Source organism: Triturus cristatus, chromosome 4_2 (genome assembly GCF_964204655.1).
Source record: "Triturus cristatus chromosome 4_2, aTriCri1.1, whole genome shotgun sequence".
In the NCBI taxonomy this organism is placed as follows: Eukaryota; Metazoa; Chordata; class Amphibia; order Caudata; family Salamandridae; genus Triturus; species Triturus cristatus.
The window spans coordinates 151,690,697-151,708,631 of NC_140586.1; the positions used below are offsets into that span (position 1 = coordinate 151,690,697).

The 17,935-nt window shown below is 45.2% G+C and overlaps 1 protein-coding gene across 1 annotated transcript; it reads left to right on the forward strand.

Annotated features, from left to right (window-relative positions):
• The first annotated feature begins 1,816 nt into the window (after window positions 1-1,816).
• Window positions 1,817-17,708, forward strand: LOC146833214 (aquaporin-5-like). Its single transcript, XM_085600869.1, has 4 exons — window positions 1,817-2,253; window positions 2,690-2,854; window positions 13,135-13,215; window positions 16,080-17,708. The coding sequence occupies exons 1-4, from the start codon at window positions 1,891-1,893 to the stop codon at window positions 16,296-16,298; spliced, it is 828 nt and encodes a 275-aa protein (XP_085456995.1). The 5' UTR covers window positions 1,817-1,890; the 3' UTR covers window positions 16,299-17,708.
• The last annotated feature ends 227 nt before the right edge of the window (window positions 17,709-17,935 follow it).

The window sequence follows — 17,935 nt, forward strand, 5'->3', positions numbered from 1 at the left end:
CGCGTTTCGTCCTTAGGCACAGGACTTCTTCAGGGCATTGGAGATTCTATATAGACCAATAGGTGTAAATGGATGTGGTAGTAACCTTGAACATATGTATGGTAGGCAAAGGTGGCAGTCGCTCCAATGCATAAAGCTCATCTGAACTAATAAAGAAGAGAAAAACTAGTTCTCCATACAACTACTTCTTTGCTACATTGAACATTTATGATTCTTAGGAATTTTAACTTTTTGGAAAAGTGGTGCAGCTCTGATACAGTTTTTTCATTTTGTTTTCCCTAGTAGTAGGGGATTGGTCTTGGACAGGGGGTACTTTTGGAAAATTGCACACAGGATCACTTCATATTGCCTGATTATAATTGGTGACTTTTTGTGATTTATGCTTATTGGTTGTTTTTGGTCCACTATCCAACTTGTGTGTTTTCAAAAGCATTGGGATGTCACTTCCTGTGATGTCAGTGATGGCTGACTGTTTGGATAATGTCACTTCTTCTACCCCTGGCATTTTGGTGAATTGATGCCAATGGCTGTGGGCGCAACACAAATTTGCCCAGCACCAAACAAACACCCGAGCAACTCTTAGCAAATCTAGGCTGTTTAACCCCTTCGCCGCGGCACGAATTCCGCCGTGGCGCTGGGGGGGTTTGGGGGCAGTGCGGCACCGCCGTGCTCGTGACGGAACCACTCCGTCATGAGTCACGGGCGAGCTGTGCTCATGACGGAGTGGTTCCGTCACGACTCCGCCCACTGCGCTAATCGCCCGCACAGGCGGGGAATTAGCGCTGCATGGGCGGAGCGGCCGCCAACGGCGGCAGCATGACGGAACCACTCCGTCATGAGCACACGGCGCCCGTGGCTCATGACGGAGTGGTTCCGTCATGAGCACGGAACGGGTTAATTTTTCTCAGTACCAAAGTCGCAAAGGCGCCAGATTTAATGAAACAGAGGTAAGAGTGCCATAAATTTGAATGTGTGAGAACCTGGTTCACTGAAGGCAAGGCGACTTCTATCCCATGGACAACTGACACCACCTGTAATTCATTATCTTTTTTTGTTCATTTTTTATCAATGTAAACCGCCTTTTATCACCTCTTACTGCCCCTCTTCCCTCTCAGCCCCTAGTGCTGCATGAAGCACAAGTTAAGGGTCCTATATACTATGAGAACTAAACAAGCACATTATTATAACCATATATATATATATATATATATATATATATATATATATACACACACACACACATATACATGTATAGATATGAAATGCAAAACAACGATAAACAAAATCACGTGCATAACAAATAACAATTAACGTAACTTTACATTTTAAATAGGATCCAAAGTTTGCTGGGAATATTTTGGAATAAATAGCACCAGGCTCTGAAAGAAAAAGAAAACAGCACGATTTGTCAAAATATATGCCATGCAATGCACATGGTTTCATATAACGTCCCTCTCTCCGCCACCCCGCGCAACCTCAGGTATAGTGTGCCCTGTACTGTGGAAATACGGGTGTCTCTAAGTCCGGCATTGAACCTTCCCTCTCATTAAATGTCCACACTCTGCACGAAGGCCAAAATTAAAATAGGTGTTTCCTCGGGGTGTAGACGACATGAAACAAGCAGCGTGCAAAATGACGTCACACGTGTCAAGAGTAAAAATACGAGCTTTCCCTTTCACAACAATGTAGGCCTGGAATCCGCTGGAATTTTTTTTTTTTTAAGAAGGAGTTCTCCGTCCGCCTTCTCTGGCAGGTGCCACCCCTTGCTGGAATGCTTCCCTGCTTTTCCTGCAGATATATATATGCTTGCACTCCTGCTGCAGTGCACGGTATCCGACAGTGAGACAAAGAACAAACAGCTCATCTAGTTGCCCGGCTCCAGCCTTCACCATGAAACGGGAAGTTTGCTCTCTGGCTTTTGCCCGCGCAGTTTTTGCGGAGTTTTTGGCTACCTTGATATTTGTGTTTTTCGGGCTGGGTTCTGCTCTGAAATGGTCGGCAGCGCTCCCGACCATCCTGCAGATCTCTCTGGCTTTCGGCCTGGCCATTGGCACCATGGTTCAGTCGGTTGGGCACATCAGTGGCGCGCACATCAACCCCGCCGTGACCGTAGCCTTCCTGGTGGGCTCTCACATCTCGCTCTTGCGGGCCGTCTTCTACATCGCTGCCCAGCTGGTGGGGGCAATCACTGGCGCTGCCATCCTCTATGGCGTGGCCCCCTACCCTATCCGCGGAAACCTGGCCATCAACGCTGTAAGTAATCCGCTCTGCTTGTTTGCCTTGGAGGGGGCATGGGTTAGGGAATTAGTGCACAGAACACTTTATTAATCCCTATTTCTTTATTCCACTAAATTTAGTCATTCTGTTGGACATTTTAATGGCTTGTGAGACAGAACCAGAATTTCACAATTTCCCTTTCTGTCCTTATTGAAAAGTGAGAGTCAGTCTATGGGTATTAAGAGTCCCTTCTTTTTTTCCCATGTCTTCACGGCATCCAGATGGAGACATTATAGCGTCAGACAAGCCTTTCCATTGCTACCCGTTGAGTCGGCATTGGCTTGTGAAACAGTTCTACAATTGTAGGGAAGCTCAGAGTCCCCGAGAGAGAGGGCGCTTGTCTCACTCTAAATGCGTGAATGTATGCCTGGTTACACCTAGGATGTCAATCATTCTTGCTGTCTCTTTTCAGCTGAACACCAGCGCGACCCCCGGACAAGGTTTGGCGGTGGAGATCGTCCTGACGTTTCAGCTGGTTCTCTGCATTTTTGCCACCACTGACAGCCGCAGAACCGATCATATCGGATCCCCTTCCCTGTCCATCGGACTCTCCGTGACCCTGGGACACCTGCTCGGGGTAAGCCTTTCTCTTGTGTCTCAAGGGACGCTGGCCCAGGGCGGCAGCACCAGCAGGGGTGGGATCAGAGCGAGGATGGCGAGTCCAGGGTGTTACTTGAGAGCTGTGGCCGTCTCGGCTTTACGGATTGCGGCTCCGACTAGACTAGTTACAATCAGCAGAACTGGACTAGCAGTTGGGTTGAATAGAGGTATTAAGGAAAAAGCAACTGTGGGTGACACTGCGACCTGCTGCGGTCTCAGCGCCCTCCAAGAGGAGGACCTATGAGGAGTATGAGTAAGAATCGAACGGCAGGGGGCGCACTAAACTACTACAGCATTACTCTCTAATTACAGGCAGGATTAGAGGTATTCGACAAAGCCGGGCTTGTGGCGTCCAAACCTCAGTAGTACCAGTGACACCCAGCCCCGGTCGGTGCAGGTAACAGCGGTGGGGGCAAGTAAGGGGGGATTTCGAGAAACGATGCAGAGGAGAAATTAATTATTTATTTAATTTTCCCTCTGCCCCCCCCCCCCGCCCCCCCTTAACCTGGCCCCACCGCTATTACCTGCACGGACCGCGGCTGGCTGACACCCAACAGGAGGCTCTATAGGAACTAGAATAAGAGCACGGGGTTACCACAGTGGACATCTTTACAAGAAGGATGGGGCTGCTGCTGTCTTCTGAAGTGGTTCTAGATGCGGAGTCTATATAATGCGAGGGACAGAGAATTCTGAAGTGGAGTTCCCGCACCCCATTTGCTGACCCCATTTTCTTTCTGCAGGAGTTTCTGCTGATAAGGCAGTGAGAGTGCTGGTGGTAGTGAGCTACTAACTGTTACATACCTGTCTTCAACAGGGGGGCCCTGCAGAAAGTATTGTAGAAGAACTGAGGGGTACAGCGCCAAGCAGGAGGCAAAGAGTTAATCAGGGGCGTAGCTTCAGGGCGGGTGTTTCGGGTGCAACAGCCCCCAAATAAATGAATTCTTGACTTTGTAGTTGGGTCCGGAGAGGGGGAGAGTGAGCCAGGTGTGCCATGTCTGTTTTTCTGCAAAGATTAAACGAAAAAACACTGAATTTGGATGTAAAACGAGAGAGAGAGAGAATATATATATATATATCTGGTGGATGAATTTTAAAATGTGAAACCAGATAACCTGGAATCGCTGCCAGCTTTCCCGCTTGTCTAAATTGTCTGACTCTAGTAAAACATTATATTCCACAGCCTCTCTTTTGTCTATTATCACATATGGGAGCACTTTTAAATTCTCGAGTTCAGAATGCGCGCTGTATAAGAACCAGTTATCTTTGATTTGATAGACCATAATGTTGCTCCAACTATAATCTCGGCCATGTTTAGGGTTTACGTGGCTACTGACTTGCTTCTTACTTCACGTTGTCCTGTGGAGGGGTGGTACGCGAGGCATATGTTTCTAAGTTCATGTTTAAAAACTATCAGTTTAAAAAAAAATGCCGATGCAATTACATAATCAGATGTACTAAGGTGGAGCACTTTTGCATGTTAAAGACATACACCTTTTTTTAATTTAGAAATGACTGTATAATTTTATTACATTTTGTGTGTTGCACAATATGCATGCCAAACGTTTTCATGGATTGAGCGAGCACTCTTGAAGCCAAGCCAGACCATTGGCTCGGCTCGGCACGCCCTATTGATTTGCTGCCGTGTCCACCTCTATTTGCAACTGGGGCTTAGACATGGGGCTGCTAGTCACTTGATAAAATGATCCAGAAAAGGCAAGGAGGGCAACATGGAGCCCTGCCTACATGGACTGATTTCACATCTCTAACATCAAGGATTCTCATAGCACAGACGAAGAAGAGTGAATGCAGCTAAAATACATTTAAAATAAGTGATCCCAGGGAAGGTACTTCAGGCTAGTGTGCTGTACCATTGTCATGAGTTCACAGGCAGAACTACCAGGCTCATGTGGGACAGGCAGGCGTGTAGTTTCAGGGTGGTATTTCGGATGCGACACTCCCCCCCCCTTCGCCCAAAGCATTTTGTGGTTGGTAGTTCGGCCTAGGGGTTCCGAGTTGAGTCTGCTTCGTCTGTGGTACTTTTTCTCGCTGTTCTCATTTCACCAAGAGCTTTTATGGAGCAGAAACATACACACACACACACTCACACATATATATGTATGTGTGTATGTATATATAAACACCAACTCCAGTTCACCATCCATTTCTGGATACCGACACTCGGACTCAGGTTGGAATTTAAATCACTCTTGAATTTATATATATATATGTACATATATATGTACATACATATATATATATATATATATATATATATATATATATATATATATATATATGAATGAGCAAAATGTCCAAGCTTCTAGGGGCGCACTCTCATCAGACTGCACCATCCGGTTTTCAAAAAGGAACAAACTCGCATTTCAGCTCCCCTGTGTACTTTATTCAGACCTGACGCGTTTCAAGGCTTTGGCGCCTCTTTCTCAAAGGTCATTAGCATACTGGCTCATGCAGGAGGTTCTGTTTAAATACATGCCACGCCCTTAGTGGGCCACGCTTAGTGCGCCCTGTGCATGTTGGGATGAGTAGTCCCCAGCAGAACGAAATATCACCTTAAGTAGGTCCTGCAAGTAGTCCAAATTTAAAAGCATCTGTTCACCCTGAGTGGGCCGAGGAGCAGAAGGCAAGTATAATCATCCCAGTCTGTTGCGCCGTAACAGGATTCGGATTGGTTCCGACCCTCGGCCTCCTTACTTGCTCGAAGGATGTTGCTGCCCCCCACGGCAGGACGGCCGTGTAAACAATGAATGAGCAAAATGTCCAAGCTTCTAGGGGCGCACTCTCATCAGACTGCACCATCCGGTTTTCAAAAAGGAACAAACTCGCATTTCAGCTCCCCTGTGTACTTTATTCAGACCTGACGCGTTTCAAGGCTTTGGCGCCTCTTTCTCAAAGGTCATTAGCATACTGGCTCATGCAGGAGGTTCTGTTTAAATACATGCCACGCCCTTAGTGGGCCACGCTTAGTGCGCCCTGTGCATGTTGGGATGAGTAGTCCCCAGCAGAACGAAATATCACCTTAAGTAGGTCCTGCAAGTAGTCCAAATTTAAAAGCATCTGTTCACCCTGAGTGGGCCGAGGAGCAGAAGGCAAGTATAATCATCCCAGTCTGTTGCGCCGTAACAGGATTCGGATTGGTTCCGACCCTCGGCCTCCTTACTTGCTCGAAGGATGTTGCTGCCCCCCACGGCAGGACGGCCGTGTAAACAATGAATGAGCAAAATGTCCAAGCTTCTAGGGGCGCACTCTCATCAGACTGCACCATCCGGTTTTCAAAAAGGAACAAACTCGCATTTCAGCTCCCCTGTGTACTTTATTCAGACCTGACGCGTTTCAAGGCTTTGGCGCCTCTTTCTCAAAGGTCATTAGCATACTGGCTCATGCAGGAGGTTCTGTTTAAATACATGCCACGCCCTTAGTGGGCCACGCTTAGTGCGCCCTGTGCATGTTGGGATGAGTAGTCCCCAGCAGAACGAAATATCACCTTAAGTAGGTCCTGCAAGTAGTCCAAATTTAAAAGCATCTGTTCACCCTGAGTGGGCCGAGGAGCAGAAGGCAAGTATAATCATCCCAGTCTGTTGCGCCGTAACAGGATTCGGATTGCGAGTTTGTTCCTTTTTGAAAACCGGATGGTGCAGTCTGATGAGAGTGCGCCCCTAGAAGCTTGGACATTTTGCTCATTCATTGTTTACACGGCCGTCCTGCCGTGGGGGGCAGCAACATCCTTCGAGCAAGTAAGGAGGCCGAGGGTCGGAACCAATCCGAATCCTGTTACGGCGCAACAGACTGGGATGATTATACTTGCCTTCTGCTCCTCGGCCCACTCAGGGTGAACAGATGCTTTTAAATTTGGACTACTTGCAGGACCTACTTAAGGTGATATTTCGTTCTGCTGGGGACTACTCATCCCAACATGCACAGGGCACACTAAGCGTGGCCCACTAAGGGCGTGGCATGTATTTAAACAGAACCTCCTGCATGAGCCAGTATGCTAATGACCTTTGAGAAAGAGGCGCCAAAGCCTTGAAACGCGTCAGGTCTGAATAAAGTACACAGGGGAGCTGAAATGCGAGTTTGTTCCTTTTTGAAAACCGGATGGTGCAGTCTGATGAGAGTGCGCCCCTAGAAGCTTGGACATTTTGCTCATTCATTGTTTACACGGCCGTCCTGCCGTGGGGGGCAGCAACATCCTTCGAGCAAGTAAGGAGGCCGAGGGTCGGAACCAATCCGAATCCTGTTACGGCGCAACAGACTGGGATGATTATACTTGCCTTCTGCTCCTCGGCCCACTCAGGGTGAACAGATGCTTTTAAATTTGGACTACTTGCAGGACCTACTTAAGGTGATATTTCGTTCTGCTGGGGACTACTCATCCCAACATGCACAGGGCGCACTAAGCGTGGCCCACTAAGGGCGTGGCATGTATTTAAACAGAACCTCCTGCATGAGCCAGTATGCTAATGACCTTTGAGAAAGAGGCGCCAAAGCCTTGAAACGCGTCAGGTCTGAATAAAGTACACAGGGGAGCTGAAATGCGAGTTTGTTCCTTTTTGAAAACCGGATGGTGCAGTCTGATGAGAGTGCGCCCCTAGAAGCTTGGACATTTTGCTCATTCATTGTTTACACGGCCGTCCTGCCGTGGGGGGCAGCAACATCCTTCGAGCAAGTAAGGAGGCCGAGGGTCGGAACCAATCCGAATCCTGTTACGGCGCAACAGACTGGGATGATTATACTTGCCTTCTGCTCCTCGGCCCACTCAGGGTGAACAGATGCTTTTAAATTTGGACTACTTGCAGGACCTACTTAAGGTGATATTTCGTTCTGCTGGGGACTACTCATCCCAACATGCACAGGGCGCACTAAGCGTGGCCCACTAAGGGCGTGGCATGTATTTAAACAGAACCTCCTGCATGAGCCAGTATGCTAATGACCTTTGAGAAAGAGGCGCCAAAGCCTTGAAACGCGTCAGGTCTGAATAAAGTACACAGGGGAGCTGAAATGCGAGTTTGTTCCTTTTTGAAAACCGGATGGTGCAGTCTGATGAGAGTGCGCCCCTAGAAGCTTGGACATTTTGCTCATTCATTGTTTACACGGCCGTCCTGCCGTGGGGGGCAGCAACATCCTTCGAGCAAGTAAGGAGGCCGAGGGTCGGAACCAATCCGAATCCTGTTACGGCGCAACAGACTGGGATGATTATACTTGCCTTCTGCTCCTCGGCCCACTCAGGGTGAACAGATGCTTTTAAATTTGGACTACTTGCAGGACCTACTTAAGGTGATATTTCGTTCTGCTGGGGACTACTCATCCCAACATGCACAGGGCGCACTAAGCGTGGCCCACTAAGGGCGTGGCATGTATTTAAACAGAACCTCCTGCATGAGCCAGTATGCTAATGACCTTTGAGAAAGAGGCGCCAAAGCCTTGAAACGCGTCAGGTCTGAATAAAGTACACAGGGGAGCTGAAATGCGAGTTTGTTCCTTTTTGAAAACCGGATGGTGCAGTCTGATGAGAGTGCGCCCCTAGAAGCTTGGACATTTTGCTCATTCATTGTTTACACGGCCGTCCTGCCGTGGGGGGCAGCAACATCCTTCGAGCAAGTAAGGAGGCCGAGGGTCGGAACCAATCCGAATCCTGTTACGGCGCAACAGACTGGGATGATTATACTTGCCTTCTGCTCCTCGGCCCACTCAGGGTGAACAGATGCTTTTAAATTTGGACTACTTGCAGGACCTACTTAAGGTGATATTTCGTTCTGCTGGGGACTACTCATCCCAACATGCACAGGGCGCACTAAGCGTGGCCCACTAAGGGCGTGGCATGTATTTAAACAGAACCTCCTGCATGAGCCAGTATGCTAATGACCTTTGAGAAAGAGGCGCCAAAGCCTTGAAACGCGTCAGGTCTGAATAAAGTACACAGGGGAGCTGAAATGCGAGTTTGTTCCTTTTTGAAAACCGCATGGTGCAGTCTGATGAGAGTGCGCCCCTAGAAGCTTGGACATTTTGCTCATTCATATATATATATATATATATATATATCGAATCCTCCTTCCGAAGCACCAGCCGGTACTCCCAAAAGACACGGACACTCAAATGCTGGTTCAGATTTTCATGCTCGATTTATTTTAAACAAAGGATAGGTTCAGACGCGTTTCGACCGACACAGCGGTCTTGATCACATGACATATATTTATATATATATTTTTTTTTTTAGACTGGATTGCCAAAAAATAATAAATCTGCACCCATAGAAGTACTCCTTGAATGGGTGAAAATGTCCCCAAAGATACTACCAGGGTGTCCAGGTGCAGGGGGAAATATAAACAGGCTCTCAAACAACGAAAAACCTCACTGCAAAACGAGGCATGGGAAAATCTGAGGGAAGCAGCCGAAGCGAGGAACATGACTGCCTTCTGGAAAACTGTCAATGATCCATTCTTCCAAGATAATAACACATCTAAAATTGCCTGTCATATTTTACCAGAGGCTTGGGTGGAGCATTTTAAAGGACTTTACAATCATGAATGCTTAAGTATAGCACCTCCACTCGAGGGGGTAGGAAATCGAACAGTTTTGAAAACCCCTTTCTCTTTAAGTGAAATAAAAGCAGGAATTGAGCGCTTGACCCGTAATAAGGCCCCAGGCCCGGATGGGATCCCCCCGGACCTTTTGCTTTCTCAAGTAGACTTATGGGCGCCTATCCTAGTAAGAGTAATCAACACAGCAGTGGAGGAAGGTATGCCCCCTTCTTGGTCCACTGCGATAATTGTCCCAATCTTTAAAAAGGGTAATAAAACAATCCACAATGTTATAGGCCAATTTCCCTCATTGACGTCTCAGTGAAAGTCATGGGGAGAGCAATTCTTAATCGCCTCACGGATTGGGCGGACGAGCATGACATCATCTCGGACATCCAATATGGTTTCAGGCTGGGTCGTTCAACATCTGACCAATGCCTCAATATTTATCTCCTTGTTGCCAAGTACACTGTTGCTAGTAAAGAGACAATGTTCCTGGCCTTCATGGACTTGACAGCAGCTTTTGACCGGGTTAATCGTACAAAACTGAGGGAGTCCTTGGGGGCCATGGGCGTGGACCCAGGATTGGTTAGTATTTTATGTACGTTACACCAGCACACCTCAGCCCGAGTCCGATATAATGATGAGGGTGACATGTCGGACCCCTTTCCCTGCTCCAGGGGGGTTAGACAGGGCTGCATATTGGCACCCTTTTTATTCACACTATATATTAATGGCCTAGAGAAGTCACTGGGGGGATTGGGGCGGATAGTCCGAGGATAAACAATAGAGAAATACCGGTCTTATTGTATGCGGATGACGCGGTGCTTCTGTCATGCACCGCGCTGAGCCTCCAGCAACTAATTGAAGGTTTCGTCATTTTTATGGAGAAACTGGAGTTGTCCGCTAACCTCTCCAAATCTTACATCATGGAGATGGGAAAAAGACCAGGCAGGAAAGTCACCTTTAGGATCGGCTCCCACCCCATAGAAAAAGTGCAGGCATTTTCGTATTTGGGAACTGTGTTTGATACCAGCATCAGATTCAACAAATTGATAGACGAGAAATGTACATCACTCACTAGCTCTTCAGGGGCAATTATGAAATTCGCACATAGGTTGGGACGATGGGCCCCTGAACAAATCGTGAATTTGTATAGGGCTATCTTCAAGGCAAAAATGCTATACGGCAGCGAGGTATGGGGATTCGCAGATCCATCAAGGATACAAGTTGAAGAAGAAAAATGTATGCGAAGGTTACTTAGAGTCCCACAGAGCACTCCATCCTACTCAATTCATGAAGAGCTAGGTCTCTCTTACATCAGAGATGAGATACAATTAAAACCCCTATTGTGTTGGTTAAAAATATGGATTAACCCAGAAGCCAACTTGGGTAGGCAGATTTTAACTGATTGTATCAATAGGGAGCATGGGCATAATATTCATTGGCTGAAATATGTAAAGGAAACCCTTTCTGGTTTGGGTTTTGCCAACTATTATAATAAACCGGAACTGTTGGCAGTAAGGGATAAGACGATCAATAAGTCGGCATTTTTAAACCAGAGGGCATCTGACAGAGAAGACACTGAGATGGTTAAACCCACTGTGAGAGCCTACTTACCTACAAAATCTAGCCCAGGCTTGGAACCATACCTGGGGTACCTTTATTACGCCCATGACAGATTCCTGATGACTAGATTTAGGATGAACCTACTCCACCAAACATTGGGGAACCCATCAGGGTTTTTTACGTCAATCGAATTGCGGGGTCCATGCGGCTGCGACTATAAGTCTCCGCAGGACACGCTTCATTTTGTTTTATTGTGCCCTTTTTATGCTCACCCCAGGAGGCTGTTTTTAAAGAGTATTTTAAAGTCCTTGAGGTTCAAACATGCAAGGGTGGCGTTGTTATTTTTAAAACTGTCCAAGGAGGCTCTTACACTTTATTGCACTGTGAATTTTTTAAGGATGGCCGCGAGATTAAGAAACACGATAGATTTTGGTTGCTGAATTGGGTTATGAAACTCCCCCCTCGTAGGTTGGACTTATTGTTGCCTCGGTCCAGAAACCCATATCCTGGCTTTTTACTGTGATGTGGAGCCTCATTCAAAATAATTGTTAGTCAGACCTAGTAGTATTCTTACGATGTCTCGCACTGATATCTGTACATAATTTTATTAATTATTTAAACAAATGTAGAGTTTTTTATCGATTGTGTTTTTAAATAACTGTTCTGCACTTTTATGGTATTGTTGGATACCGAATAAAGTAAATTTGATTGATACTACTTTTTAGAATTCACGAACAGCAGTAGTAGGCTTGTATAGCTGCGCCAGTCTTGGGTTTCCAGGCATACTACTGGCAGTCAAACACACAAAGGGTGGTGGGATGAATGTCCGTAAATAGTCTAACTAATGGCAACCACTCAGGTAGCATTCCAACTCATTGTTTTTCACTCACTGTGCCATTCTAGACAGAGGCCCACCTAATGTAAATCAGTGCTGAATCTGTTCGTCATGGAACCAGTTCACCCCAAACCTTGGTCTTCTCACCAATCCACCCTACAGTCCACTTTTATTTAGTCGGGAGTACCAGTGACACCCCTGAATCTCACTAAGTTACGCCCAGGAGTGTATGCAGGAGTTCACAGTCTATGCAGTACGCCGCCTGCATGAAGTTTGGTAGGGAAAGATGCTGCACTACTTGCTGCAAGAAAACAAGCCTTAAACTCTTTCTTATGTCCTGGATTTAATCAAGTCTGATCAGGGCATGGAGATTAGAGACCAGGCAATGGGAGTTCAACAGGAAGAAGTAGAGGAACATTGAATAACCAGTGCAACAGCAGAGATTAGTTAAAGTGGGGACACAAACCGGGATAAAGCATGAGTGTAATGAAGGAGTGGAAGGTCAACAGAGGAGGAAGAAGCATGAGGAAATCAACTGGGGACAGTGCTGGAGAGTAAAGAAGCAAGCTCACAATTCCTGTGCTTGATGCCTCTATGAGAAGGAGATAGCATTAAGAACACTGACAGGCACTGACTTCACAGCATTTACAGCTTACAGACTTTGCCCCTCTATGGGTGAGATAGGACAGTAAAGTTCACAACACTTACAAGTTCAGCTTTCCATACCTCTGTGAGTGGGGGCTAACATGAAGAACGGTGCAGAGGCCCTGACTGTGACATTCACAGTTAATGCCCTGCATGCCTCTCAATAGAAGTAAGGATGGGGAACGGTGTTGGGACACCAGCTATACATTTTGTAATGCTCTCACACTCCGCGCCTCTGAGTGTCGGCTAGTTTAGAGGACTGTGCATGGTAACCTATGTTGATGCTGATTTTGTGCTCTGTTTTATACTGTGTTTGTCTTTTATGATTTTATTTTTAAAATCAAATAAAGAATATATTGATTGATTGACTGTGCATGGTCAGTAGTTTTATGACATTCAGAGATGGTACACGTGATACCAGGAAGAAGTGCGGAGAACAGTGCAGGGATGCCAGGTCATAGCATTTACCTCTCACAGACTGGATCCCTCTAGGATTGGGCGGTGCTGTGGAGACTGCTGTTGGGGCGCTGGCTTCAAAGAGTTCCCAGCTTCTGCAATATTAGCTTCCCCTGGGGGACAGCGCATGGCATGGTGCAAGAGCAAGCAGCTAGCAACACAGCCAATGACAAGGTAGTTCCTTGGGTTGTGAATGATTGTATTTTTTATTCCCAGATCTACTTCACTGGATGCTCCATGAATCCTGCTCGATCCTTCGGCCCCGCGGTGATCATGAGAAGTTTCGGCTACCACTGGGTAAATCATTTTTGCTTCTTTATGTGTGAATTCCGAGACAGATATTGGGGAGAAAGTTCAATGACAGCAGTATACTGTCTCATGTAAAGAGTAAAACAAGGGTGACAAATAAGATGTGAATGATCGAAAACCTACAGTTCGCTCCCTGGACTATAGACAAGGAGCTGTTGGTCTAGGAACTGGAAGATGGGATGCCCTGCTGACATGAATAAGTGAGTGGAGGGTGAATCAGGAAAGATATTAATGAGGATAAATGAGGGGTTTAGAAGCATACTAGGGAAGGGAGAGAGGCAAGAAGTTATAACATTACAGTGAAAGACATGCACGAGGCAGTCATTTAAAATGCACTGCTTTGCCAACACAAAACCATCAGGATACCGGTAGTGACATGAAATTACCTTTAATCTCAATGGCATCAGATGTCGTGACGTCACATGTTTTGCAAACCTCTGGTGACGTGAAACTGAAAATATATATATATTTTTAAAATTCTTATTAAATATTTGAGGGTGCAGCGTCACAATAATCAGTGACTGCCAAGGGTGAAAAAGAACCTGCTGCTGAAATTAATTAGCTAAAAAACATTTACTTTTTAAAAAAATATTGCTTGTTAGCGCAGTTGATTCTTGGGGTCACAAAGCTAGTATTAATCAAAGAGAGATCTGAGCACCAAAATGAGTAGATTTGGTTTAATGCGGATGACAGGAGCACCTAAGTAACAATAACACACAGGCTGTCGCATGCTAGCTTGACTGATGCTATAAGGCAGTGGATCTTAACCTTTTGACTTCTGTGGGCCCCCACTTATTCATTACTGGAATCTAAGGACCCCCACTCTATCATTACTAAATTTTGGGGAACCCTCACTGAGTCTTTACTGAAAGCCAAGAACCCCGGCACGAGCAATATTGAAGATTTGAGCCGCAAAATCATACAGAAACAAGCCTTCATCAAACAAATACACAAATGATGAAATATTTTACTTAATTCACAAAGATACACAAATCTAAACTTTAACTTTAACGTGAAGGATGAAGCCTCTCTAAATTCAGCAGAGGCGACCCATTGTCCATACTATATTTTGTTTGATGCACTTGCACTGCTCTCACAAATCAGTCTGAGGATGCTAACTCGCCTCCCAATTAAAATTCCTTCACATTCAAAGAATATTTAAAAATGTTCAGTTTTACATTTTACCTTTTTATTCAGACACTTTATTAAACTGGTAATATTATTTAATTTTCGAAGCATTCATGGACGCTTTGAGTAGGCATCGCAAACCCCAGGAGTCCTTCGACCAGAGGTTAAGAATTGCTGCTATATGAAACAAGAAAACAAATGCCTAGAGACTTCTCATAGATGAAAGCTTAAATATATAAAGAGAGTAATACTGTGACATACAAAGCAGAGCAAACAAAGAAGTGAGAAATGTATGACTCAAAAAGTAACTTTAGTACTGTACAAGTCCCTGTCAAGGAGGAAACAAACCAATAGGTATTAGCCTGTATTACCTATTGGCTTCACCAGTGATTTTTAGCAATGCTGTGCAGCGGCTGCTGTGAACCATGGCTAAAAAAGATGCTATGATGCAGTGGCTGTGTCTGTTTTTTAGGTGTGCACCTATAGTCAACAGGCATTTGTGCATCTAAAAAATGGCACTATTTATTTTTTTATTTTATTTACCCATCCAAGATGTATCAGTAAATGCAACACCAGAGTGTGAATAATGTGGAGTGCAGGGGAGAAGCTTATGGGCACGAGAAAATAACATGAATGTGGGTAGGGGTAAGGGTGCACATGGGCATGAGAGCAACATGGAGGGCGGAGAACTGCACACGAGGGAGACATCTGGAAAACACATCCACTCTCATGGATTGCTTGAATAAAAAGAAAATAGGAGTTTACTAAAAGAGAGTAGAAGTAGAGCAGAAGCCATCCAATCAAAGAGATAGTAAACGGACTATGCTCCATCGAAGGGACAAACACAGGATGGGCAGGCTCAAACTAGGAAATCCATCCAAAAGAAAGCAAGCAAACATGAGTGACTGTAATGTCAAAACATGGTTAGCAATTTTCGAGCTGCAAGCCTCTGTATGGTCTTAGTAATCTCACAATATCTCCTTCAAAAGCAGGCAGCGTGTGCAGTCGGGTAGGCTCAACACAAAAACACTGGTTATGTGTAAAGGTTCTGACAAGAGCCTTAAAAAACATACATTCAAGAGTTAGTGAATGACTTCAGTTCTGAGGAGGGTTTTGACCAGAGTTGGACGGTTTTCTTATAAGAAAGGAGACTGAGATGGGATTCACATATGCGTATAATAAATATATAGATGGGTGGGATGAAGATTTGAGAGGCAGCTCAGTCAAAGAACAGTAATCAGTGCCTGCAGACTCTTGTAGAGCAGTGTGCTATAGGCGTGTTTTCACTCACACCATCCATGAAGACTGAAAACTGTTAACTTTCACAGTCAGAACGTTTACAATAGGGACAAATCCCACTTGACTTTGAGCCACAGTCTCAGTATGTAAAAACACGTATAAGGAGTTCCCAGAGTAGCTTGACGTCACGATTACTACATGTTTGATGGAAAAATTATGAAGAGCTAAGCAAAGCTTTGATATGTGGGGCTGTACAGAGATGTTTTTAACTTTTTATCCACAAATGTATGAGGTTACAACGGGGATTGTATGCCTTTCTTTAGGACAAACCCAGACACGTGCTCAGGTTCTGGCAGCTGGTGAAACGTGGTAGTGAATAAAATAATCATTTGACTTCATTTAGCCAAGTTAAAAATTTACAAAAAAAAATAAGGAGAAATGCAAGAAAAGTTCTGATTCTGGTTCACTGTTTCTTTTTCCTTTAGATTTTTTGGGTGGGGCCTTTGATCGGAGGAATCCTGGCATCACTGATCTACAACTTCATCCTCTTCCCCTACTGCAAGGATCTCTCTGACCGCTTGGCTATTTTGAAAGGAACCTATGAGCCTGAAGAAGAAGCCTGGGAAAACCCTCAAGACCCCAAGAGGCAACAAGTCGAACTTTATTCAACTCAGTCTCTGCCCAGGAATACAGAGAAGTTCTAAGCACGTGTCACCAGCTGTCTTACAAGCGCCAGGTTTCTTTAGTTTGAATTGTCCAGAATGTCCCTGAAAGACAATCCAGGAGTGGAGAGCTGCGGGCCACATGCACTGTCCCATTTCTTTTAAACAGAGTCGCCATGTTTGATATTGTGTCAAACATTTGTTCTTTATCATGCGCATTTGTAATTGAATGTCGAGCCAGCTGTGAGAAGGCTGAGTGGCCAACCCGAATAAGTCAGTGGCTTTAGAGGTCAGGTATCTAGGAAACCTAAGTTCATTCCCCATCACATGATTATCATCAGGGATGGGCAAAAGGCCAGGATAAAGTGCATGCATCACTGGGTTTGGAATCAAAATCCATGCACTCAAATCCTGGCTTGAATCCCTAGTGGACTGCATGACTATGGGCAATCATTCTTTTTATGCCTCACTCACTCATTCACTAACTCACTCACTCGTTCACGCACTCAGTTTAATGCTGATAGGCCTTTTTTTGAGGGCTCTATAAAAAGTGTCTGTAGTTCACTGAAGCTCTGCAAAGACTCGATCGGTAACTAGGAACCCATCACTGTGAAGAAACCTAACCCCCAGTGGTATTTAGACGCCCGTGATGTCAAGGTAACCCATCCTCGTCATAATCCACATTGATCTGTCATCTGAGGAAGGATGGGGCTGCAGCATATCACTTGAAAGTCTCAGTTCAGTGCATGCAGGGTCCTGTGATCTGATGAGCCTGCGATCTGTGTCATGGTGAATAACCCAGAGTACGTTGACTTGTAGCCCAAGCCCATAGTAAGGCAAGAAGGAAAGACTGGTGAATGGCCCATCCCAGTCTGTGCCAAGATGTGCTCCTTGGCCACCGTGCAATGTGACTGGTCCATGATTCTGATTGACATGTGCCCTTGATGAGAACTCATTCGTGCCTACCGTCACAGAAAACACTTTCAACTGTCCACAGGAACTTGTGCCAAAGATACAACCAAGGGGAAGGCACACCCTTTCTTTTAGCCCGTGTTCCTGCAACGCATCCTTTCAAGAACTCATTTTTTGTACTCTATTGATTCGAACCGCCAATCCAAGACATTTCCCTCCAATCTCTCCCTTGACAGGCATTAATGATATTTTCTGCTTCTATAATGAATTTTCTTGATTAAACTATGTTAGATGTAGACTGCACACTACAATCGCAGGGCCTTACATTTGTATCATGCCAGTTAAGACAAAAATGCAGAGAGTTTGTGATGACAAGAATGTTGAAGAACATATATATAGGTGATGCGCCAGAAAAATACATGATGAAAGGATTTTGAATGGAAATTGTCTACCGAGCAGCAGTTCTATAGCATGTACATAATTGCATTGTAATGTATAGTATTTATGGTATTGTAAATAAAGAGACTAGTCAGAACGATGAAACAAAGCGGTCTGGTTTTTGTATTTGGGAGCCTCATTTATTGATAAATTTCTGTAGTTTTTCTGAAGCTCTGAGCCTCACATTGCCATTACTTCTGAGCACTCATTGTCTCAGACGACCTCTGATATTGTCTTCTTTGTGCTCAGTGGTCATGAAAGAGCAGAGGGTAATTATAAATTATTCGAGAATTAAGGGAGGTTCTTTATTTAGACATTAGCTTTTAGTC